The sequence below is a fragment of the Panthera leo genome, chromosome C1 (assembly GCF_018350215.1).
Source record: "Panthera leo isolate Ple1 chromosome C1, P.leo_Ple1_pat1.1, whole genome shotgun sequence".
Lineage (NCBI taxonomy): Eukaryota > Metazoa > Chordata > Mammalia > Carnivora > Felidae > Panthera > Panthera leo.
The window spans coordinates 19,138,212-19,158,233 of NC_056686.1; the positions used below are offsets into that span (position 1 = coordinate 19,138,212).

The 20,022-nt window shown below is 58.2% G+C and overlaps 1 protein-coding gene across 1 annotated transcript; it reads left to right on the plus strand.

Moving 5' to 3' along the window:
• The first annotated feature begins 1,809 nt into the window (after positions 1–1,809).
• Positions 1,810–17,529, plus strand: SELENON (selenoprotein N). Its single transcript, XM_042951726.1, has 12 exons — positions 1,810–1,995; positions 2,761–2,878; positions 6,516–6,646; positions 9,565–9,777; positions 10,026–10,150; positions 10,720–10,857; positions 12,481–12,562; positions 12,953–13,141; positions 13,452–13,557; positions 14,833–14,945; positions 15,039–15,140; positions 16,424–17,529. The coding sequence occupies exons 1-12, from the start codon at positions 1,810–1,812 to the stop codon at positions 16,592–16,594; spliced, it is 1,674 nt and encodes a 557-aa protein (XP_042807660.1). The 3' UTR covers positions 16,595–17,529.
• The last annotated feature ends 2,493 nt before the right edge of the window (positions 17,530–20,022 follow it).

Here is a 20,022-nt window from a genome sequence, read left to right on the forward strand (position 1 = left end):
CCAGCAGCTCATCTCCCCAGCCCTGGGCCGCAGAGACCAGCGGGATGTCTGTGTCTTTAACAAAAAGCAAGTGTAATAAATAAAAGTCATCTGGCAAAGAAAACTTCTCTCATTTATTTTCCAGGGGCCTTGGCTCATCAATCTTCCCTTCCTAACCTGCTTTGTGCTCTGTTAGTTTTGCTTCCTCATAGAGCAGAATTTGGTTTTCTAATAGCATCTGTCGTATGCAGGGTGTCCCCAAACATTAGCGGTAATGAGTTGGAAGAGGCACATTTGAAAGCCTTCAGAAGCCAACGGCAGATGTCAGGCTCTCGGTGGGTTCCCCCGGGCTCTGGGGCCAGAGTACTGGGCAAAAGCTAGGTCCACGGCCTACAAGTCTCGGTCCCTGCGAGTCATTCATGCAAAAGACATTGGGGTGCCAGCACGTGTCAGGTCCTGTGGGGGCTCCGGGAAGATGAGCCCCGCCCTCAGGGCACTGTCATAGCTGGTTATCCACGAAGGGCGGACGTGGCGGTAGAAGAAAGTCCTCGTCCCCAGTCTGCTGGGCCGTCCCCTGCAAGGCAACCGGATAGGAGATCTGGACTCAGATAGACCTGGGTGCCTGAGCTCAGCCTCCTTAATTTAAAAACGAGGCAAACAATCCTCACCTCACTGGGTTGCCTGAGAACACCTAAGCATCAAACACCCAGCACCAAGTCCAGCACAGCGGTGCTGGGTACCTGGTAGATCCCTCCAACATCTCAGACCTGACAGGTGCGTGTGCACTGGGGCTGGCAGTGATCTTCCAGGGCGGTGCTGCTGTTCTCCGCAGCCAGGGTTCTTGTCTGGAGGCTTCGGCAGTTTCTGCCCTCTCCTGGGAAAGAGACAGCCATCCTGGGGCTCCTGGAGACCTTGAAATGATGGAAGAGGGCCCCAGGGGAAAGAGGCTCCTGGAGACAGGAACCAAAAGCATTGACGGATCCAAAAGTGTTTTCTTCAAACTCCATCCGCCTCCATTCCCAGGGTCCTCCTCCAAGCATGCCAAGAGTTGTTCCCTAGAAAAATCACTCCTGTGGCCATGCGACCGTCCAGCAGAGGAGAGAGTAGCTGGCAAGTCACAGTCCGGCCTTGCCGGCGCCAAGAGGCCGCCAGCCCCACCAGCCCAGGTATTTCTTCCGCACCACAACCTGCAGGGAGGGTCTCTTCTGACTCGTCCTGACAAGTGAGCCCATTCTAGCCCCAGCAGGTGAGGGTCTCAGGGCAGCAGCGCCTGTGTGTGGCCTGGAAGAAGTAGAGCCCCCTCCCCCCACCCCCCGCAAATGTGCAGCGATGGCCTTCCAGCTGGACCATGAAGGGGACGGAATACGGCCTGGACTTCGTAGTGTTTTATTCTTTTCCGTGACTGAGGACGTTTTGGAAAGCAGGTGGGATAAGGGGTATCCTCCTCCGGCGGACAGAAGGGGACGCGAGGCCTGGCGGCCCACGAGTGCCCTCCCCGGCGACCCCCCGCCCCGCCCCGCCGCCTCCCTGGCCTCCGCCGGGCGGGACGCCGAGGCCGCTTTCTCTGCGGGAGCCCAAGCGCAGGGAGGAGGCTCGGCGACGGCGGGGCCGGGCTGGCAGGCGGGTGGCGGGGAGTCCCGGCGCCCCTCCACTGACTCGCTCGGCTCGCGGGGAAGCTGCAGAGCCGGCGCCCGGCGCGGGGCCCGCGCCCGCCCCCCACGGCCCCGCCCCTCCCCTCCCCTCCCCTCCCCGCCCCTCCCCGCCCCGCCGCTGCCGCCCAGCCGCCGCCGCCGCCGCCGCCGTCGCGAGTCCGCCAGCCCCGCCGCAGCCATGGGCCGGGTCCGGCCGGGCGAGCGCGGGCCTCCCGGCCCCGGCCCCGGCCCCGCCGCTCCACCGCCCGCGCCCCGCCGCGCCCGCGCCCTGGCGCTGCTCGGGGCCCTGGTCGCCGCCGCCGCCGCCGTTGCCGCCGCCCGGGCCTATGCCCAACACGCCGAGGCCCAGGCGGCCGCGCGGCAGGTCTGGCCCGCGGGGAAGGGCGCGCGCCGGGCTCACCGAAGGCCTGGGCTCGGGGGTCCGGGGGAGGGGGGCTCGGAGGGCGGGGGGAGCCTCGGAGGAGGCGAGGGGAGGGGCTCGGAGGGCGGGGCTCGGAGCGGGCGGCGGCGGCGGCGGCGGGGGGGTGGTGTCCGGGGTGCAGAGGGAGGTTTGGAGTGGGCGGGGGAGGGGACGGGGAGGCACGGGTTGGGGTTGGGACAGGGTGAAAGGTCAGGACCGGTGGGCCGGGGACGGTGGCCTGAAAAGGAGGGAAAAGGGGTGGGGAGGGTGGGGTCGGGCAGACTTGGGAAGACTGCTGCGGGGAGGCGGGAGCATCGGCCCAGTGTGCGGCAGAGCCTGGGACAGACTGGAGGGGCTGTCCAGAGAGGTGACCTGGACAGAGGGAGCGAAGCTGTGACCTGGAGAGCCTGGTGGGGACCTGGGGAGTGCCGGGACGGTGCTGGGGGACAGGAGAGGACACTGGCGAAAAAGTGTGAAATGGAGACGGGGCCAGATGGAAGACTAGGGCAACCTTGGCGGGTAGTGGATGGTGCATGAAGGAGCAGAGTGAAGCAGGGACCCGGCAGGGGACTGGGGCTCTGGGGTGGTGCGGAGGTGACATCTGAATGGGTGGACTGGAAGCGTCCTCAGAACTCAGGAAGGAGGTGGTGGGAGCTGCCCCCTCTGCCGCTTTGGGACCCCAGCTGGGTATTCACGTGGTGCTCAGCGGAGCCCCTTCCTCCCAAGCAGGAGTCCGCACTGAAGTCCCTGGGGACAGAAGGCCTCTTTCTCTTTTCCTCCTTGGACACAGACCGGGATTTGTACATCAGCCCGGAGGAGTTCAAGCCCATTGCTGAGAAGCTAACAGGTACCAGGAGAGGCTGGGGACTAGGGTGGGGAGCACCGAGGCATGGCCCTCAGCTTCTTGGCCACTGTGTTTGCTCTGAGCAGGAAGGCCACCTGGAGAGGGAGATGGTGGGTCCTGACGGCCCTGGGATTCTCCCTGCCCTGACACTTTCTAGTTGGCGGTTTGGGCGAGCTCTTCTGGCACCGCCTGAGCCTGTTCTCAAGTGCAAATACCATTTAAGGTTGCCTGACCCCTTCCAGACATGACTTGAAGCGCTTCCTCTGCGTTCTCTCTTTAATTTGCGCGGTGTCCCGTGAGGTAGCCGCTGTCCTAATTCTCGCGTTTATAGTTGGGGAGACTGAGGCGCAGAGCCAGGATCAGAACCGGGGCCATCTGGCTCCAGGTCCCGCACCTGTTCACAGGTTTGAGGGTTAGAGACAGTACCTGCAGAGTATCCAGTAGCTAGCTTTCAATAGGAGTTCTCACTAGTATTAACTAGTATTACTCAGTATTAAACTCTGCTTAGGTGCTGTCAGATTCCTCGCCCGTTCTAGCAATCCATTTTTATCTAATTGTAATCAGTTATTATTTTTTTTTATAAAGATGAGGGCCTGAATCATTCTAATGAATTGTTAAATGCCTCTCATTGTCTTACCCTTGCCCCAACCGCTGTGTCCATTTCTCTCCCATTTCTTGAACTTGGGATCTTGTTATCCAAATTGGTGGGTGTAAGTAGGTCAGTAGATGGCAAAGGCAAGGGAGAGATGCCAGCCGCTCTCGGGCGGGTAAGCACCAAGCACGTGATGGGCTTTCCGTGTCTCAGGCTGGGTCAGGGAGGTTGGCCACTTGCCGGCCCGGTGACCACAGTCCCCGCCAGAGGAGGAGGGTCAGTTGAAAAGTGTGAATTTGCTGGAGTAGACGTGCGTCAGTGTCTCTCAGTGACGTTCAGCTCTGTCGTGAAAGCAGATGGGCAGGTAAACGGGTCAGCCTCGTGCGGATTTGCTTTGACCTTTTCTATCTGCAGACACTTCCCTGAGCATCCACACAGCCTCCTCCTTGTCCTTTTTTACGGACAGCGAGAGTGGGTTCCCTCATAATGACAAGCTCTCTGGGCTTGAGGGCACTTTTAATTTTTTTCGCATTTATTTATTTTTGAGAGACAGAGACAGCGTGAGCAGGGGAGGGGTGGAGAGAGAAGGAGACGGAATCCAAAGCAGGCTCCAGGCTCTGAGCAGGCTGTCAGCACAGAACCCGACACGGGGCTTGAACCCATGAACCAAGAGACCACGACCTAAGCTGAAGTCGGATGCTCAACTGACTGAGCCACCCAGGAGCTCCCCCCCCCCCCGCTTTTTTTTTTCACATAAATCTTTTTCTCCATCAGGGGAAAATAATCCCTCTCTCCATTACCTCGTAGGCCACTACGAGGGCAAAACTGAACCAAGTTTCAGGAAAACAAAAACTAAAATAATTCAAAGCCAAAAATATCAAATCTGTGCAGGAAACAGAAGCAGGCTGTCTAGTTGGTACGGTTATGAGTGTGTTTAATTTTCTTTATATCTTAAAGGTTTTACGAATTGTCTGTATTGAGTCACTTGTAAGGAAATAAAACTTTTTATGAAAAAAAGCAGAAGGCCATAAGATACTGGACACTGTTATTAATAATTATCTCTGATAACAGTAAAAGAATTGAAAAAACCAGGCAGGCCTAATAAGCTTACACATTCCTATTGTTCCCTTCCTCCAAGGTTTCCTGATTGCTCTTTGGAAAGTTTTGCTGCATTGGCTTACAAATGCAGAAATAACAATGGTTCTTTAGAACAGGGGTTTGCATCAGGAGCTGCTGGGGAGTGCTGATTAAAAGGGCAGCTTCCTAGGGGCGCCTGGGTGGCTCAGTCGGTTAAGCGTCTGACTTCGGCTCAGGCCATGATCTCCCGGTTCGTGAGTTCGAGCCCCGCGTCGGGCTCTGTGCTGCCGGCTCGGAGCCTGGAGCCTGCTTCGGATTCTGTGTCTCTGCCCCTCCCATGCTCATGCTCTGTCCCTCTCTGTCTCTGGATAATAAATAAATGTTAAAAAAATTAAAAAAAAAAGGGGGGGGGGCAGCTTCCTCATTCTAGCCCCTTAGGATTCTGGCTCAGTAGGTTTGAGGAGGCTACAGGGCATCTGTAGTTTAAAAAGGCATCCTGAGTGATTCTGATGATTCCTGGTTAAGAACTGCTCCACATGTACCCAGTTGGTCTGTCAGTAGGTTCATCAGCAGATGCCAGGCATCATCTCTGTACCATGAACCTGCCCGGGGACAGCAGCCATGACAAGACCTTCCACTCACTGTCTTATTCCTTAGAGGTGTCCAGGGCCCCTCCCTCCTGTTAGTCACCCCTTCTGAAATAGGCTTCATTTCTCCCTAAACCTTCATCATGACTCCGTCCACACTTGAAGGGCTTGGACTTGGCATGCCTCGGGCAGGAAAAGATCTAAGAAATCAAGTTCAGCCACTTGCCACTGCAGCCCCTCCTTTTACGGACGGGGAAACAAGGCCACCTAGAAAACCGGGGAGAAGCAAGCGTCCTCTCTTCCAAACTGGCATTCTTGAGGACGTTGTAGCCGCAGAGCTTATGACACCAAAGACCGTGTCAAAGGTGGTTTGTTTCTCACTTTCATTCCTTGTTCTGATCGAGTCTCTGACAAGCGTTCGTTTCCTCACGAGGCCCCCATGACAGGGACAGGCAGGGCAGCACGGTCTCGATTCCCCATGTGGGAAAACCAGAGGGGCCGAGGGATTTGCCCCAGATCACCCAGGAGATGGAACCGACCTCAGCCTAGAGCCCGCGTGCTCTCTTCTCCAAGCCCCAGACAGTAGCTTCTCTTTGGTGCTAGGATCCCGGCCGCCGGGAGAGGCAGCTGCCTGCCCAGATGTTGCCTTTGGTGGGCCCAACACCAAGTTCATCTCGGACTCAGTTTGCAGAACAAGGGAGGGGGGACCAGAGTGGCCTTTCTGCAGCCAGCTTGGCCTGGTAGAGCATGGGATGGAGTCAAAAGAATTTGGTTTGAGCCCTAGCTCCGTGGCAACCCGACCCTGAAACCTCTGGTAGGAGTAATGTAGGTCAAGTTTATTATGGGTTCACTCTGTACCAAACCTGGTGCTACCGCCACATGAATTCTCTCATCCCGTCCTCATAACAAGCCACTGGCCAGACATCATACGGCTGCTAAGGGGCAGGATTTGAACCCACCTCACCTGGTGCCTGAGCCTTTAAGGAAACTGAGTCTTTGAGATCACAATGCCCTCAGAAGAGGGTCATGGTTGATTGTGGGTTTGGAGTAAAACAAGCCTGGGTTTGAATCCTGACTCCCCCCACTACCGAGCTGTGTGACCTTTGGGAAGTGACTTCACCTCTCTGAACCTGTGCTTTCTCATGGGTGAGATAGTTGGCAATGATGGTATTCTCTGCTTCTCAGAGCTCCAGGGAAACAAAAATGTGATACTTACTTGTCGTTACTTCGGTTCGTTAACTGTTACTCCAGCTCCAAGCCTGGCTCTCTCACCCACCTGCTACTCACCTGTCTCTTCTCAGGGCTTCCCCTTCCCGAGAAGAGAGGCCCTGAAGCCTGAGAGCAGGGCCCCTCTCCGGGGACCTCACTGACCGTTGTCTCATAGGCTCAGCTCCTGCTGCCAGCTATGAGGAGGAGCTGCCCCTTGACCCCAGCGAGGAGACGCTCACCATAGAAGCCCGATTCCAGCCTCTGATCCCAGAGTCCATGACCAAGAGCAAAGATGGGTTCCTGGGGGTGAGTTTGGGGTGGGGGGGCAGTGGAGGCTGCTCACCGGTGGGACCACAGATACAGAATCATCTGTGCACACGCACCCTCACCTCCTGAGAATCGGTCTGTGCCCTGCTTTTCTTTCCTTCTTTCCTTTCCTTTTTCTTTTTAAAATGTATCTTTATTTTTTAGAGAGAGACAGAGAGAGAGAGCACGCAAGTGGGGGAGAGGGGCAGAGGGAGAGAGAGAGAGAATCTTGAGCAGACTCCACACTCAGTGCAGAGCCCCATACCGGGCTCGATCTCACCACCCTGGGATCATGACCGGAGTTGAAACCAAGAGTTGGACGCTCAACCGGCTGAGCCACCCGGGCGCCCCCTTTCCTTCCTTCCTTTATTAACTGCCCTCTGTGCCCCCCAGTGTGCCAGGCCCTGGGGGGTCCACAAGTGGGTGTGGTGCTGACCCCGTTGTCTAGGACACAGTCTGGTGCAGGAGGGATAAGCATGAGCCCCTAACCCAGATGGGATCTGGGCTGGCTTCCTGGAGGAAGAATCTGATAGAGACTGCAGGAGAAGGGGGCTCAGCCAGGGGAGGCAGGGGGAGAAGGGCCTGGGCAGAGGAAGCAGCAAGCGCACTGGAGACTGGAGGCAGGCGCCTCCCGAAGGCTCATTACTTTCTGTAACTCGGTCTTTCCCGAGGCTGTGAGTTTCTCAAGGGCAAGGGCTATGACCTGAACCTGTATGCATCCTCAGGCCCCTAGCCCCATGCCTGGCACCTGACAGCCGCTCTACTGAACTCTGTTGAACCAGACCTGAGGTTCTGTCCCTGGCAGGGGGGTCATAGGGTGGGGAGGGCACCTGACAAATGCTCTCCTGAGCAACCCCGCCCCGACCTGAGGCCTCGCGGCCAAGGTCTCAAGCCCACCATGGCACCGGGGCATCCCCACACCCTGCCGGCCTTCCCAGACCTCCCCCCACCGGCTTGCTCTGTTCCAGCCGCTCCAGATGTCGAGGCTTTGTTCCAGCTGTGAGCCTTCTCGTATGCTGTTCCCTCTGCCAGGAGAGACTTTTCCTCTTTGCCCAGCCCACACCTACTCAGCCTTCCTCCTGAAATGCCACTTCAGCATGAACAAAGGTCTGAAGGCAGAAAGTGCCGGGCCAGTCACCTGAGGACAGGGAGCTGGTGCGGCTGGACCCAGAGCACAGGAGACACATGCAAGGGCGTCCTGGTCAGTGGGGCTAGAAAAGAAGTCACCAGACTACGGAGGGCCTTGGTTGCCTGACTTTGGCCTTCATTCTGTAGCAGCAGGTTACCACAGCAGACTTGGAAATGGGAAGGTTCCCTCATCAGATGCTCGGCGGGCCGGCAGCTGGGGAAAAATGGGAGACGAGAAGACCAGTTCTCGGGAAGGAAGAGGAGGTGGGGGTGGGGAAGCAGTGATGATCGAGAGGAAGGAAAGTGGGGGTTGGGGCTGGAGGGGTGGCTCAGGCTTCTGGCTGGTGACCAAGTGCAGGGTGGGCCCTTGGCCCCATGGGACCCAGAGCAGGGAGTGGGTCTGGTGGGGAGGGCATGAGGTCAGTCTGGACAAACTGAAGTCATGGTGCCTGGGGACATCCAGGGGAACAGTCCAATAAGTGGTTGGAAACACAGGTTTGATCTTCTGCAGAAGACCTGGGTGGGCAAGGTTGGCAGCGATAGTTGGTTGAAGCTGTCCGAGTAGATCAGTCCCCGGCAGAGCAGTGAGGACGGGGTGGGACTGGCAGGGTGCCTGGGCACAGCTGCTCTTATAGGAAGATGGGTCAGGAGCAGTGCCCCACAGAGCGCAGCCCCCCCTTGGTGCACAGCTCCCCCTGCAGGGGTGGCCAGCCCGTGGGCAGGACCCAGCAGCAGGCAGCTCAGCCTGGCCCTGCACAGCGGGCCCTGCTTGGAGAACCTGCCTGCTCGGTCCTCTTGGGGATAGCTCTGAGAACCCCCCTCCTCCCTCCTCGCGATGAGCCTGGCCCCCCACCACTGCAGAGGCGCGGAAGGGAGAGGGAGCCTGCTACTGTTGAAGACCTGGCAGCTCCCTGGTGGCCAAGTGCCACCCCCCGCCCCCCACAAGGTGCCAGGCACTTGCTGTCCTGGTGGCCACCACCTCCATGCGACTCCTGCCTGGAGCGCAGAGGGCAGGGAGGGGCTACAGAAGGTGGAAGCTGCAGGTGTTACTGGAGGATGCCCTCCAGATCCTGCCTCAGTGTTCTAGATGTGCAGACAGTCAGGCCTGCACAGTCTGACCCTCGTCCCATCCTGCACAGCAGCTCACCAGACGGAGAGGGCACCTTACCGAAGTGACAGGAGATGGCTGAGGGACCCCAGGCATGCCAGGTGCCCAGCCACCGGGGTGCTGGCCACAGGGGAAGTGGGCACTCCCTGGGGATTGCCTTCCTGCCCCTTCTCTGTGGTCACATCCTGCTCTTTGCTCCAGAGATTTCCCCCAAGGTGGTTACCACCTTTCTCCTCAGACCTCCCCCCAAACCCTCTGCCCCCTCGGCAGGACATTATCCTGGGGAGGAGACTTGAAGAGAAGAAGGGGAGGGAGAAGGCATGGCAGGCAGGGGCAGTTGGGGTCACCAGCTGGTGCAAAGGAGGGAGGCAGGACCATGTGCCAGTGAGGCCTGGGACCGGGGCCGTGTGACTGGGCTTAACCAGGGGGAGAAGAGGCAGGCAGAACCCCTGCACAGAGCACCCCCACCCCCACCCCTGTACTAGCCCCGGGTGGCCCTGCTTGCCTGGAGCCTGGGCTTGGCCTGAGCAGGCCGTGGGGGTGCCGCTTCCTGGGCTGGGGGCTGGGGGATGGTGGGGTGAGGTGAGCCTCGGCTCCAGGGAGACCTCCACCCACTCGTGGAATGGGGACCCCCACATCGTGGTTCTCAGCGCCCCAGGGCTTGTGCTTTCCGCTGCCCCAGGTCTCCCGCCTGGCCCTGTCCGGCCTCCGCAACTGGACGACTGCGGCCTTGCCGAGCGCGGTGTTTGCTGCCCGACACTTCCGGCCTTTCCTTCCTCCTCGGGGCCAAGTGGAGCTGGGGGAGCCGTGGTGGATCATCCCCAGTGAGCTGAGCGTCTTCACCGGCTATTTATCCAACAACCGCTTCTACCCACCACCGCCCAAGGGCAAAGAGGTGAGGGTTGCCTGTAGTGACCCTGAGGCCCTCCGCCCAGCCCACCCCAGCCCAGCCACGGCCCCCTCTGCACCTGCTCTCCACCTGCTCCGCACCTGGACCCCCAGTGCCAGGACCACCCCGCCTTCTCTCCTGCCTCCCCCTCCTCACCCCCACCCCAGGCCCAGGCCTGCAGGTCCAGAGCGGAAACTCACCTAGGGGATCAGGACCCAACAAGCCGGCACGGGTCTCCACTGCCCTCCCCTCAGGTCATCATCCACCGGCTCCTGAGCATGTTCCACCCTCGGCCCTTCGTGAAAACCCGCTTTGCCCCTCAGGGGGCTGTCGCCTGCCTGACCGCCATCAGCGACTTCTACTACACCGTCATGTTCCGGTGTGTAGCCCTCAGAGACCCCTCCTGGTCTCTCTGCCCAGCTGGGGACCCGGGGGAAGCACGTAAGGGCACAGCGCCGTGAGGGCAGGGCCTGCCTGGTGGCCCCCAGTGCCACCGCGTACCACCCTCTGGTCTTGGGGGAGCGGTGTTGGCTCTCTGGGCCTCGGTTTCTTCATCTGTGGCTGGGGGTGGTGGTGACTTCCTCCTAGGAACAAGGGGAAAGCGTGGTGCTTGCGTAGCATGAGGCCGGTGGCTGTGATTGTCACCCGCCCAGAGGGGAGTGTCGAAGAGCTGTGATACCAGGTCACACCCCTGCAGAAGCTGTGAAGGCTCAGAGGACAGTTGGTCACACGTGGCCTCCAGAGAAGGCGGTGTGTGAACCGGACCCTGAGGACGGGCAGTGCTTCTGGGGCCTCGGGGCTTCTCCCTCCCCAGCCCTGTTCTCCACACAAGAATCTGGCCAAGGGTTCCCCAGCTTTGGCAAAAGAGCCACAGTGTGGTGGGGGGGGGGGGGGGAAGGGCTCCAGCTCAGCAGGGGGCTGGTCCCAGCCAGGCTCCTCTCCCCCCAGGATCCATGCCGAGTTCCAGCTCAGCGAGCCACCTGACTTCCCCTTCTGGTTCTCGCCGGGCCAGTTCACTGGCCACATCATCCTCTCCAAAGATGCCACCCACGTCCGAGACTTCCGGCTCTTCGTGCCCAACCACAGGTGAGAGCCTGGGCCCCGGGCCAGCCCTGCACCCCACCACAGTTTGCCCCGCTCCCCCCCGCAAGCTCCAGGAGCTCAGGTGCAGGGGCCCCGAGGCCCCCTCAGTCTCTGCCCCTCCTTCACTCCCCAGAGCCACTTCTCTTGGGAGAGGCCTGGAGCTGACCCAGGAGGAGGCAACTTGAGGTGAGCTGAGGTGGGTCATTCCATCACCTGGCAACCATGTCCCAGTTGGCCCGGACTGCCAACTCTGTGCCTGGGACCCAGGGCAGCAGCCAACAGACCCTCCCCAAAGCTGGAGCCCAGTGCCCTCATACTGCTCACAGACCTCCAACAGACCTGTAACCACAGCTTGCTCATGTCCCCCTAGGGGAGGGCTGGCAGGTGGGCAGGGATCTGCCTGGTCAGGGTCCGGGAAGCCTTCCCAGGGGAAGAGACATCTAAGCAGAGACCTGGGGGGTTAGGAGGGTTTGGCCAGGCAGAGGGAGCAGCACGTGTAAAGGCCCGGGGGCAGGCCCTCCACCACCTGTACTTGCTACCTCAGGCCCTGGGGGGTAGAGGGCAGGGGGCTTCTGGGAGAATTCCATGCCAGCTTTCCTGTGTGCCCAACCTGCTCAGGATCAGCCTCTTGTCAAGAGCATGGGACCCAGAGGGCCTGGCTTCAAGTCTTTCCAGATTCCTCCCTGACAGCAAGAGGCTGCTTAGTAGGTCTGAGTGACCCAGGACAGGGACAAGACCTTGGCTGGGAGGCCCATAGTAAGTCTCCACCGTGGCACCAGTGGGTTGCATGGCTGTGGGCAAGGCCCCGACCCTCTCTGGGCCTCAGTTTCCTCATCTGCTAAATGAAGGGATAGCTCCAGGGCAAGAGTGATAGTTGGGATAGCGTGGGAACAGAAAGTTGTCCCCAGGAGCCAGAGTGGTTTTGTCTCCTTTCCCTCAGCTGTAGAGGCTCAGCCCAGGGCACACCTACCTCCCCACCCCCCTCCCGGCCCCCCAGAGTTGGAGGTGGGGGTCCCGGATTGGATGAAACAGGGCAGGGGCAAATGACCAGCCCCACGATCTCCTGAGCCTGTGTCTCAGGAGCTGGCCACAGGGCTGGCTGCCCACCTCCTCGGGCACCCAGCTCCCCCGGCCCAAGGTGGGTAGTTGTCGGTGCTGGGCTGCCCTCGTGTGGCAGATCTGCCGATGGCTCGTGGTGGGGCCAGACTTCCTGTGGGAGAGGGCACGCAGGGGAGGCCAGCTCAGGGAGGCCGGGGCCAGGTCTTCGCTCCTGCCCCTCTCTGTGTCCTAGGGGAGGCACTGATGATCTTTCTACCTCAGAGTCTTGAGCAGCACTGGAGACATGACCTAGAGATGTGAAAGCCCTTTGTGAACTGTAAGGGGCAGGGCCAGTGGAGTGTTGTGTGGTTGCAGTGCCTTAGGCAGAGGCAGCCCAGGGACAGAAAAGGGCCCAGCCTCGGCTGTCAAAACCCCAGTGGCCCCGAGACCACTTGGGTTCGCCTTGCCGGGCCTCAGTGTCCTCATCTGTAACACAGGGAGAGTTGTGTGCTTCAAAGTCTGACATACGGTTAATGGGCCTTGGTGGTGGGGGTATTCGGCCCTGGCCACCCTCTCACCTGTCCCCAGGTCTCTGAATGTGGACATGGAGTGGCTGTATGGGGCCAGTGAGAACAGCAATATGGAGGTGGACATCGGCTATATCCCCCAGGTGAGCACACAAGCGGTCCCGACCCAGGTAAGGAGACAGGATCCAGCTGCAGGGCTAGGTGTCTCAGGCGGTCCAGGGTGAAGGACAGAGCCCCTGGCAGGCCGAGGCCAACTGTCCCCGAAGCGGGATTCTGGGAAACCACCAGACCCTGCACAGAAAACCCACCAGCTGTCTTCGGCCCCCCAGGTGGCTTCACATAGTAGAAGGAGCCCCTGATGGACACTGGCTCTGTCCCAGACTCACTGCAGCCTTGACCAGGCCCTGCCCTTCCCAGAGCCTCAGTTTCTCCACCTTTGTAATGAGTGGGATATCTTTGGGGGTCTCTTAAGGATTCTTGCCCATCTCTGAGACACCCTCACTGATGTCAACCCCCACTGACCTCTGGGCCAGATGGAACTGGAGGCCGTGGGCCCGTCGGTGCCTTCTGTGATCCTGGATGAGGAGGGCAACGTGATCGACAGCCGCCCGCCCTCAGGGGAGCCCCTCCAGTTTGTCTTTGAGGAGATCAAGTGGCAGCAGGAGCTGAGCTGGGAGGAGGCTGCCCGGCGCCTAGAAGTGGCCATGTACCCCTTCAAGAAGGTGGGCAGGAGTGAGGGCGAGGGGCGGGCTCTATGCGGCCAGGGCTGGGGGAGCAGCAGGCGGGCGCTAGCCTCCAGGCTGGGTACGGGGCCTGCTGCTGAGGCCACCTCCCTGCAGGGCCTGGCCAGGGGCTTCTCTTTCCTCTCTTAGGCCATTCAGAACTTGGAGGAGGCATTCCCGTGGCTCGACAATACCCTTTCTCACCACACACTCACACTACAAATACACACACACACACACACTACACAGAGCTCCTGAACAGGACCCTAGCCTCACACAGTAGCTTCTCTCTGTCTCCACTTGGCCCCAGGTCGCCTATCTGCCATTCACCGAGGCCTTTGACCAAGCCAAGGCCAAGAACAAGCTGGTGCACTCAATTCTGCTGTGGGGGGCCCTGGATGACCAGTCCTGCTGAGGTGAGGGAGACCCTGCCAGTCTGGGGGAGATATCATACCTCATGGGGTACAGGTGGCTCTGAGACCAGCAGGACTGTCCTGTTGGAACCTAGCGGGGGAGGGGGCGGGGGGGACTTGGGGACTACATAGGGCAGGGGCGTGGGAGAAGGGCTTGGGAGAAGGGGTTGTGTGCTGAGCTCAGAAGAAGCTGCTGTTCACAGTGAAAAGGGCCCAGCTCGGTCATTTTCAGCGTGGAGACCTTGGCCAAATGACTTCCCCTCCTTTTTTTTTTTTTTTTCCAATGAAAGGGAAACTTTATTGAGGCCCCAGGGCCTTGGGGCTCTGGCAGGAGGCCGCCCTGCTGGCAAAGGAAGAGCTGTTGGAGAGGCCTTATTTGACCTTCTTCACCATCAGGTTCACGTTATGGTCTGAGACTCCCCTCCTTAAGCCTTAGCTTTCTCAACAGTGAAGGAGGGGTAACATACTCACTCCCAGAGTTGTGAAGATGGATGTAAAAGTGCCTGGGCTCTGTGAAGTGTTGCACACAAGCGAGAGAGAAAAATAGTGCCAGAGGCTGGCCAGGCGTTCACTTATTCAGAAGATTCACCCAAGGCCTACCAGACACAAAGATTCTGGGTGTCTGACAATGGGCCCAAAGATGAGTAAAACGGTGCCCCTGCCCTCATTCAGTCAATCGACAAACCTCCTGGGCACCTCCTGCGCCAAGGCGTCGGCCTGGTGCTGAGAGTCTTCTAATAAGGAAGTCAGAAGTGGTCCCTGTCCTTGGGGAGCACGGTGTGTGCAGAAGGCAGACGTTGAGTGAATAAGTTCAAGCCTGGGGTGGGGAGCATCACCCAGGGGAAGATCCAGAGTGTGACGGGGGGCTCAGGGAAGGCTTCTTAGAGATAGTGGTTTTAAGCTGAGACCTGAAGGATGAGTAGGAATTTATCAAGTGACAGGAGGAAAAAGTGTTTTAGGTAGAACAATCCGTACAAAGGCCCTGGGCCACAGAGTTTAAGTGGATTTAAGAAGCTGCCACTGTCTGCAAGTCCCTGGCTGAAGCCCCCCCTCCCCCCCCACCCCCGCCACAGATCTCCGCCCAGGATGCCAGTATATTATTGATTGCAATGGCAGCTACCCAGTATTCGGCACCTACTCTGTGGCAGGCTCTTTGAATCTGTTATCTCACCGGCGTGCACAGACCGTTCTACAGCCCACGAGGTTTATTACCCAGAGAAAAGCTAGTAGGACGTGGGAGCGGGCCTCACTCTTCTCGCCGTGCTGTTCCCTGAACAGGTTCGGGGCGGACTCTCCGGGAGACTGTCCTGGAAAGTTCGCCCATCCTCGCCCTCCTTAATGAGAGCTTCGTCAGCACTTGGTCCCTGGTGAGGGAGTTGGAAGACATGCAGGTGAGTGGAAGGCGGATGGGAACAGCCCCGTGGGAGGCCCTGGGAGAGTGCTGGAGACTGAGGCATCAGGAGCGCGCCCAACTGTCCCCACAGAACAACCAGGAGAACCCGTCCCACAAGAAGCTCGCAGACTTGCACCTGGAGAAGTATAGCTTCCCCGTGGAGATGATGATCTGCCTGCCCAATGGCACTGTGGTAGGCAGCCCCGAGTACCTGCACCCAGCCCAGGCCAGGTGCCGCGGGGCGGAGGAAGCAGAAAGCAAGGGCACGGACTTACAGATCGCCTCAGGCTTCAGGGCTGGCTCCACTACTTCCTGCTGGTCTCCCAGCAGCCTGAGCCTCACTTGTCCCCATCTGTAAAGTGGGAACTGTCCTGCCCGCCCTGCCTGCCCCACCAGGTGCCGGGACCCTCCCGTGAGGAGGAGGACCTCAGTAGCACTTTGGGGATGGGGCAGCCGTGAGCACAGGCCGGCGGCAGAGTGGACAGGAAGGGCAAGCTCACCCTGGACCATGGTGGCCAGCTCTGGGATGGAAGGAGGAAGCAGGGGCCAGGCCTTGTGACAAGCAGAGAGGACCAGGGGGCCCCAGGCCGAGCCAAGCTGCAAGACCCTACCTCTCCTCAGGGGCCCCTACGAGCACTCACACACTCGACACTCTCGTCAAGGTCTCAAACGGCTTTGGGAGATGGACAGTCACGAGTGCCCATTTTGCAAACATGGACACTACGGCTCAAAAAGGTGCAGAGACTTGGCGAAAGTTGCACGGTTAAGAGATGCAGCTGGTTTTGAAACCAGGCCTGCCTGTGAGCCTCAGAATCTCCTGCCCCTTATCCTTTGAGTCCTGAGGGATGGTTAGTGTGGGACTGTGGGCCGTGGGAGGGTGGCCAGCTTCCCCAGGCTTTCAGGCCGGGGAGCAGTGGGGGAGCCAGAGCCGAGGCCTGCCTGGAAGAGGGCCACAGCTCAGCCCAGCAGAGCCCGGCCGTGGCAGGGCCCTGGCCTCACAGAGCTCGGCAGACAAAACTTGGCCTGGGGACCGTGCTCTCCTGCTCGCTTGTCCTTGTGTTTCTTGGCTCCTGTACTGGGCACCTGCCCTTAAGGAGCTGACTAGCCAGTGTGAGAGGCAGAGGGGGAAGCAGGCACACAGAGTGGGTCGGCATTTTGGCCCAAGGGAGTGTGGGGTTCATGGGTCACAGGAACGGGGGGAAGAGGGGCCGTGGGGGGTGGGGGCGAGGAAAAGGCGGAGAGGCGGGAGGTCCCCGCCCGGCAGGTGGGGTGTGGGAGAGGTCCGCCGGCAGAGGGCCCTGTGTGCGCAGGGGTGGGCGAGGGGAACAGCCTCTGGTTGGCGTCTGCCCTGCGTGTTTGCCATCTGCCTCGGAGCGAGGACAGTCAAGGCCTGAGCGTCCCCTTTTCCTAAGAGAGCGGGAGCAGACAGGGAGCAAGAGGGGCCCCCTCGCTCTCCTCACCCAGACCCTCTCCCAGGTCCACCACATCAATGCCAACTACTTCTTGGACATCACCTCCATGAAGCCTGAGGATATTGAGAACAACGTCTTCAGCTTCTCGTCCACCTTTGAAGACCCGTCCACGGCCACCTACATGCAGTTCCTGAAGGAAGGCCTTCGGCGCGGCCTGCCCCTCCTCCAGCCCTAGTGTGGCCTCAGACCATGAGAGGCCAGGCTGGACGGGGTGGGGGGGAGCTGAGGCGAAGGCCTCCAACACTGAAGACAGGCCCCTCGGGCTCAGAGCCAGCGGTCCTGGCACATTTCAAACTTCGGGCACCCCCACCCTGCCACTCCCAGGCTGCCTGTGCGGTCGGCGGTCAGTGAAGGGTCAGACAAGGGGGTGCCTGGGGTGACCGGACGGATGAACCTCTGACTCCAGCTGCCACCATTAGCCCTTTACCACCCACGTGGTTCCAGAAGCTGCTCAGGACACCAGAAACGGGACCTCAGGTCATCTCCCTGGACCTCACCCACTCAGGCACGAAGCCCAGGTCCTTGTGGGGTGAAGATCCGGGAGGCGTGGTGCCAGGAAGACAGGGCGCCCCTCTCTCCTTACATTCACCGCCCCCCTCCCCCGAAAGAAACGTTAAGAAGGCCCGGACTGGGGGCTGGGGAGAGGTTGCCGGGGAAGCACTCTTGTTTGTCTGGAGCCTTCTTCCTGGCTGCCCTCCTATGCCTGGTGTCCCCAGGGGAGTCAGTTTTAGCTGGAGACAGCCTTCTGGAGGCTCAGGGAAAAACCCTCCAGAAGAAGTCACTGTACCCCAGACCTCGGCTCTCCAGACCACTCAATCCAACCTAATGATAGGACCCCAACACCTGATTTGGGACTTGCTGGAAGCCAGCTGCTTGGGGAGGTTCACTGTGAAGTAGGCTTCTGCTCTTAGCAAGGGAGTCCACTGAGGAGTTTCCGAGGCCCAGGGCCAAGGCACCCCCACCTCCTACCCAGCAAGGGTCACAGTGGGACTACCGGAGCCAGCCCCCTGCCCCTCAGGCCCTGGCTCCACAGAAGTGTAGCTCAGCCAAAGAACACAGCCTCCCCCAGAGCTGTCAGGGCAGCCCAGACCCGCGTCCCCCCCACCGAACGGCCGTTGGCCTTGCTTGGCCTCTCTTAAGGCCTTGGTCTGTGTCCCAAGCCACTGACTACAGCCAGTCTTTTTTATACCTGCAGAAAAGTGTTTTTACGTGAAGTTTCTCACAGTTTGTAGATATTTTTGATAACCCCAACACTGAGGAGAAAGAAGGGGCGGTGTCTTCCCCCAGCAGCAGCCCCATGATGGCTGGATCTGAAATCCTAGATGGGCCCAGCTTGATGTCTTTGCAGCTGCACCTATGGGAAGAAATATTCCTCTCTTCCTTTTCTTCCAAAGTCACTGTACCCCCAACCCTATCCTTGTCCTCCACTCAGGCCCATGAGGGTCCCTGGGCTTTCATTAAAGCCTTGGAGCCAAACCTCCCCAAACCCTGCCCCACAGGTGCTCGCTCTTAAGCCTGGAAGAGGAAGGCAGACACTTGCTCGGACCACTCCCGGGCCTCCCATATGCTGAGTACCCCTGCCTATCATCGAAGTATCCATACCGAGCCTTCTCTCTCGGGCACTCTGTTAACTTTACTTCTATTTTCTCATTTAATCCTCACAACCTGTGAGGAGATCTTAATCGATCCCATTTTGCAGATGAAGAAACTGAGTCTCAGGGAAGTGAAGTGACTTGCCCAAGGTCACTGAGTGGTAGAGTTGAGATTCAGCCTGTGTCTTGATTTTGGTGTTTTCGTTTTGCACTGCACCCCCACCTCTCTCCCCTGCCCATTTTCACTGAGGTGAAAAAGTTCAAACCAAAATGTCTCAGCCCCCTCTGATCTCCAGACAAAATGAGGCATGAGCCAGCAAGCTCAGCCAAGTTCTTTGTGTCCTTTCTGGCAGGCAGTGCTTCCATGCCCCTTAAAGGGAGGGAGGGCACCGAAGTCTGTCTCAGTGCTTCCCGGGGTGGGTGGTAGTAGCCAGTCCCATGAGCCACCGAGTGTCAGCAGAGACTCCACCTCCCTACCCCACCTGGCAGGCTCTTCCCCTCCATGATGGTCCAGGAGGGCCCACCCCACACTGAGCAATCCTTGTCCCTTGTAAGGCGCTGGTTGCTTGGGCTTTCTGATCTTCATCTCATGCCTTTTCCTGACCGCCTCCCCCCCTTCAACTGTGCCTTGAAGCTCATGGTGGGGGAGGGCCCTAGCTGCCCTCTTGTCACCCCTCTGCCACTTCTCTCCCCTGTCCACATGTCTTATAATAAAACTGGAGAGACTAGGGTGGTTCTAAGTGCCTTTCCTTTAAGTAGGATATTGGTCAGTTCTGTCCTTGGTCTGACTCCTCTTGTGAGATTGGCTTGGCAGGTGGGCAAGGGAGCATGGCTGGAATGCCTTTAGGGACGCAATTTTCTGTCACCAGAGGGCTCAAGTGATTTTTTTTTTTTTTTTTTTTTTTTTTTGAGGGAGTGAGAGAGCATGAAACTGAGGGGACAGGGGGAGAGTTAGGTGGGGACAGAGAGTCCCAAGCAGGCTCTACACCCAGCTCAGGGATCAATCCCGAGACTCTGGGATTATGACCTGAGCCGGAATCAAGAGTCAGATGTTCAAATGACATCCAGGCGGCCCTCAAGTGATGTTCTTAAAGTAAGTTTGTGATAGACCTAGTTAGTAGAACTTACTACTATTTTTAGAATCTGATGTTCTATGTTGAGATTCTAAAGTTAATTACACATTGTCTTAGAAGCAGAGCCTGAGACAGGCATTAGATAATTTTTTTGAAGGATTACACTTCAGGAAAAACCTGTATAAGGAGTCAAGAAAGGGTGCCTGGCTGGCTCAGTTGGAGGAGCATGGGACCCTTGATCTCGGGTTATGAGTCTGAGTCCCACGCTGGGTGTAGAGATTACTTTAAAAATTAAAAAAAAAAAAAGCAGCTTTAACATTTTTTTTTTTTTTTTAATTAAAAGAAGGAATGACAAAGAATGGGGAAAAGAAAAATGTTAAGCAAGGATAGAATCTCCAATCCGAGCCCTAGAATGATCACAGGCGAAAGGTTCTGGAACACAAGCCACACCACAGAGTAGAACCTGCCTTTTGTACCCTGTGTTAGTTGTTGATTTGGAGGACGAAGTAACTTCACAGGTTAGAGCCACTGTTCTCCCTCTTATAAGTGCAATTTTCCAGAGAAGGGGGCAGCCGTGTGCAGCCAACACAGCAGCTGGAGGATGGATTCGCTGGCAGGGTAGAGGAGATCTGGGTCGAGCACCAAGACATCTGCCACCCCTAGAAGAGACAACTGGGGTGAAACTGCAAGATCTGCAATTGACCAGGAGAGTGAATCAATGATTAATTTGCCATCCTGGAAAGAGGGCTGGACCTGGAAGTCAACCTTCATCATTTGAAACATGACAAGGATCGGGGTGGACAACTCTGAGGTCTCTGGCCAAGGACAGCTATATAAGTTGCAGGATCCTGTGCAAAATGAAAATGCAGGGCCCCTTGTTTAAAAATATATATAATATAAAAGTATATATATATTTAAATTTTATTATATATTAATTT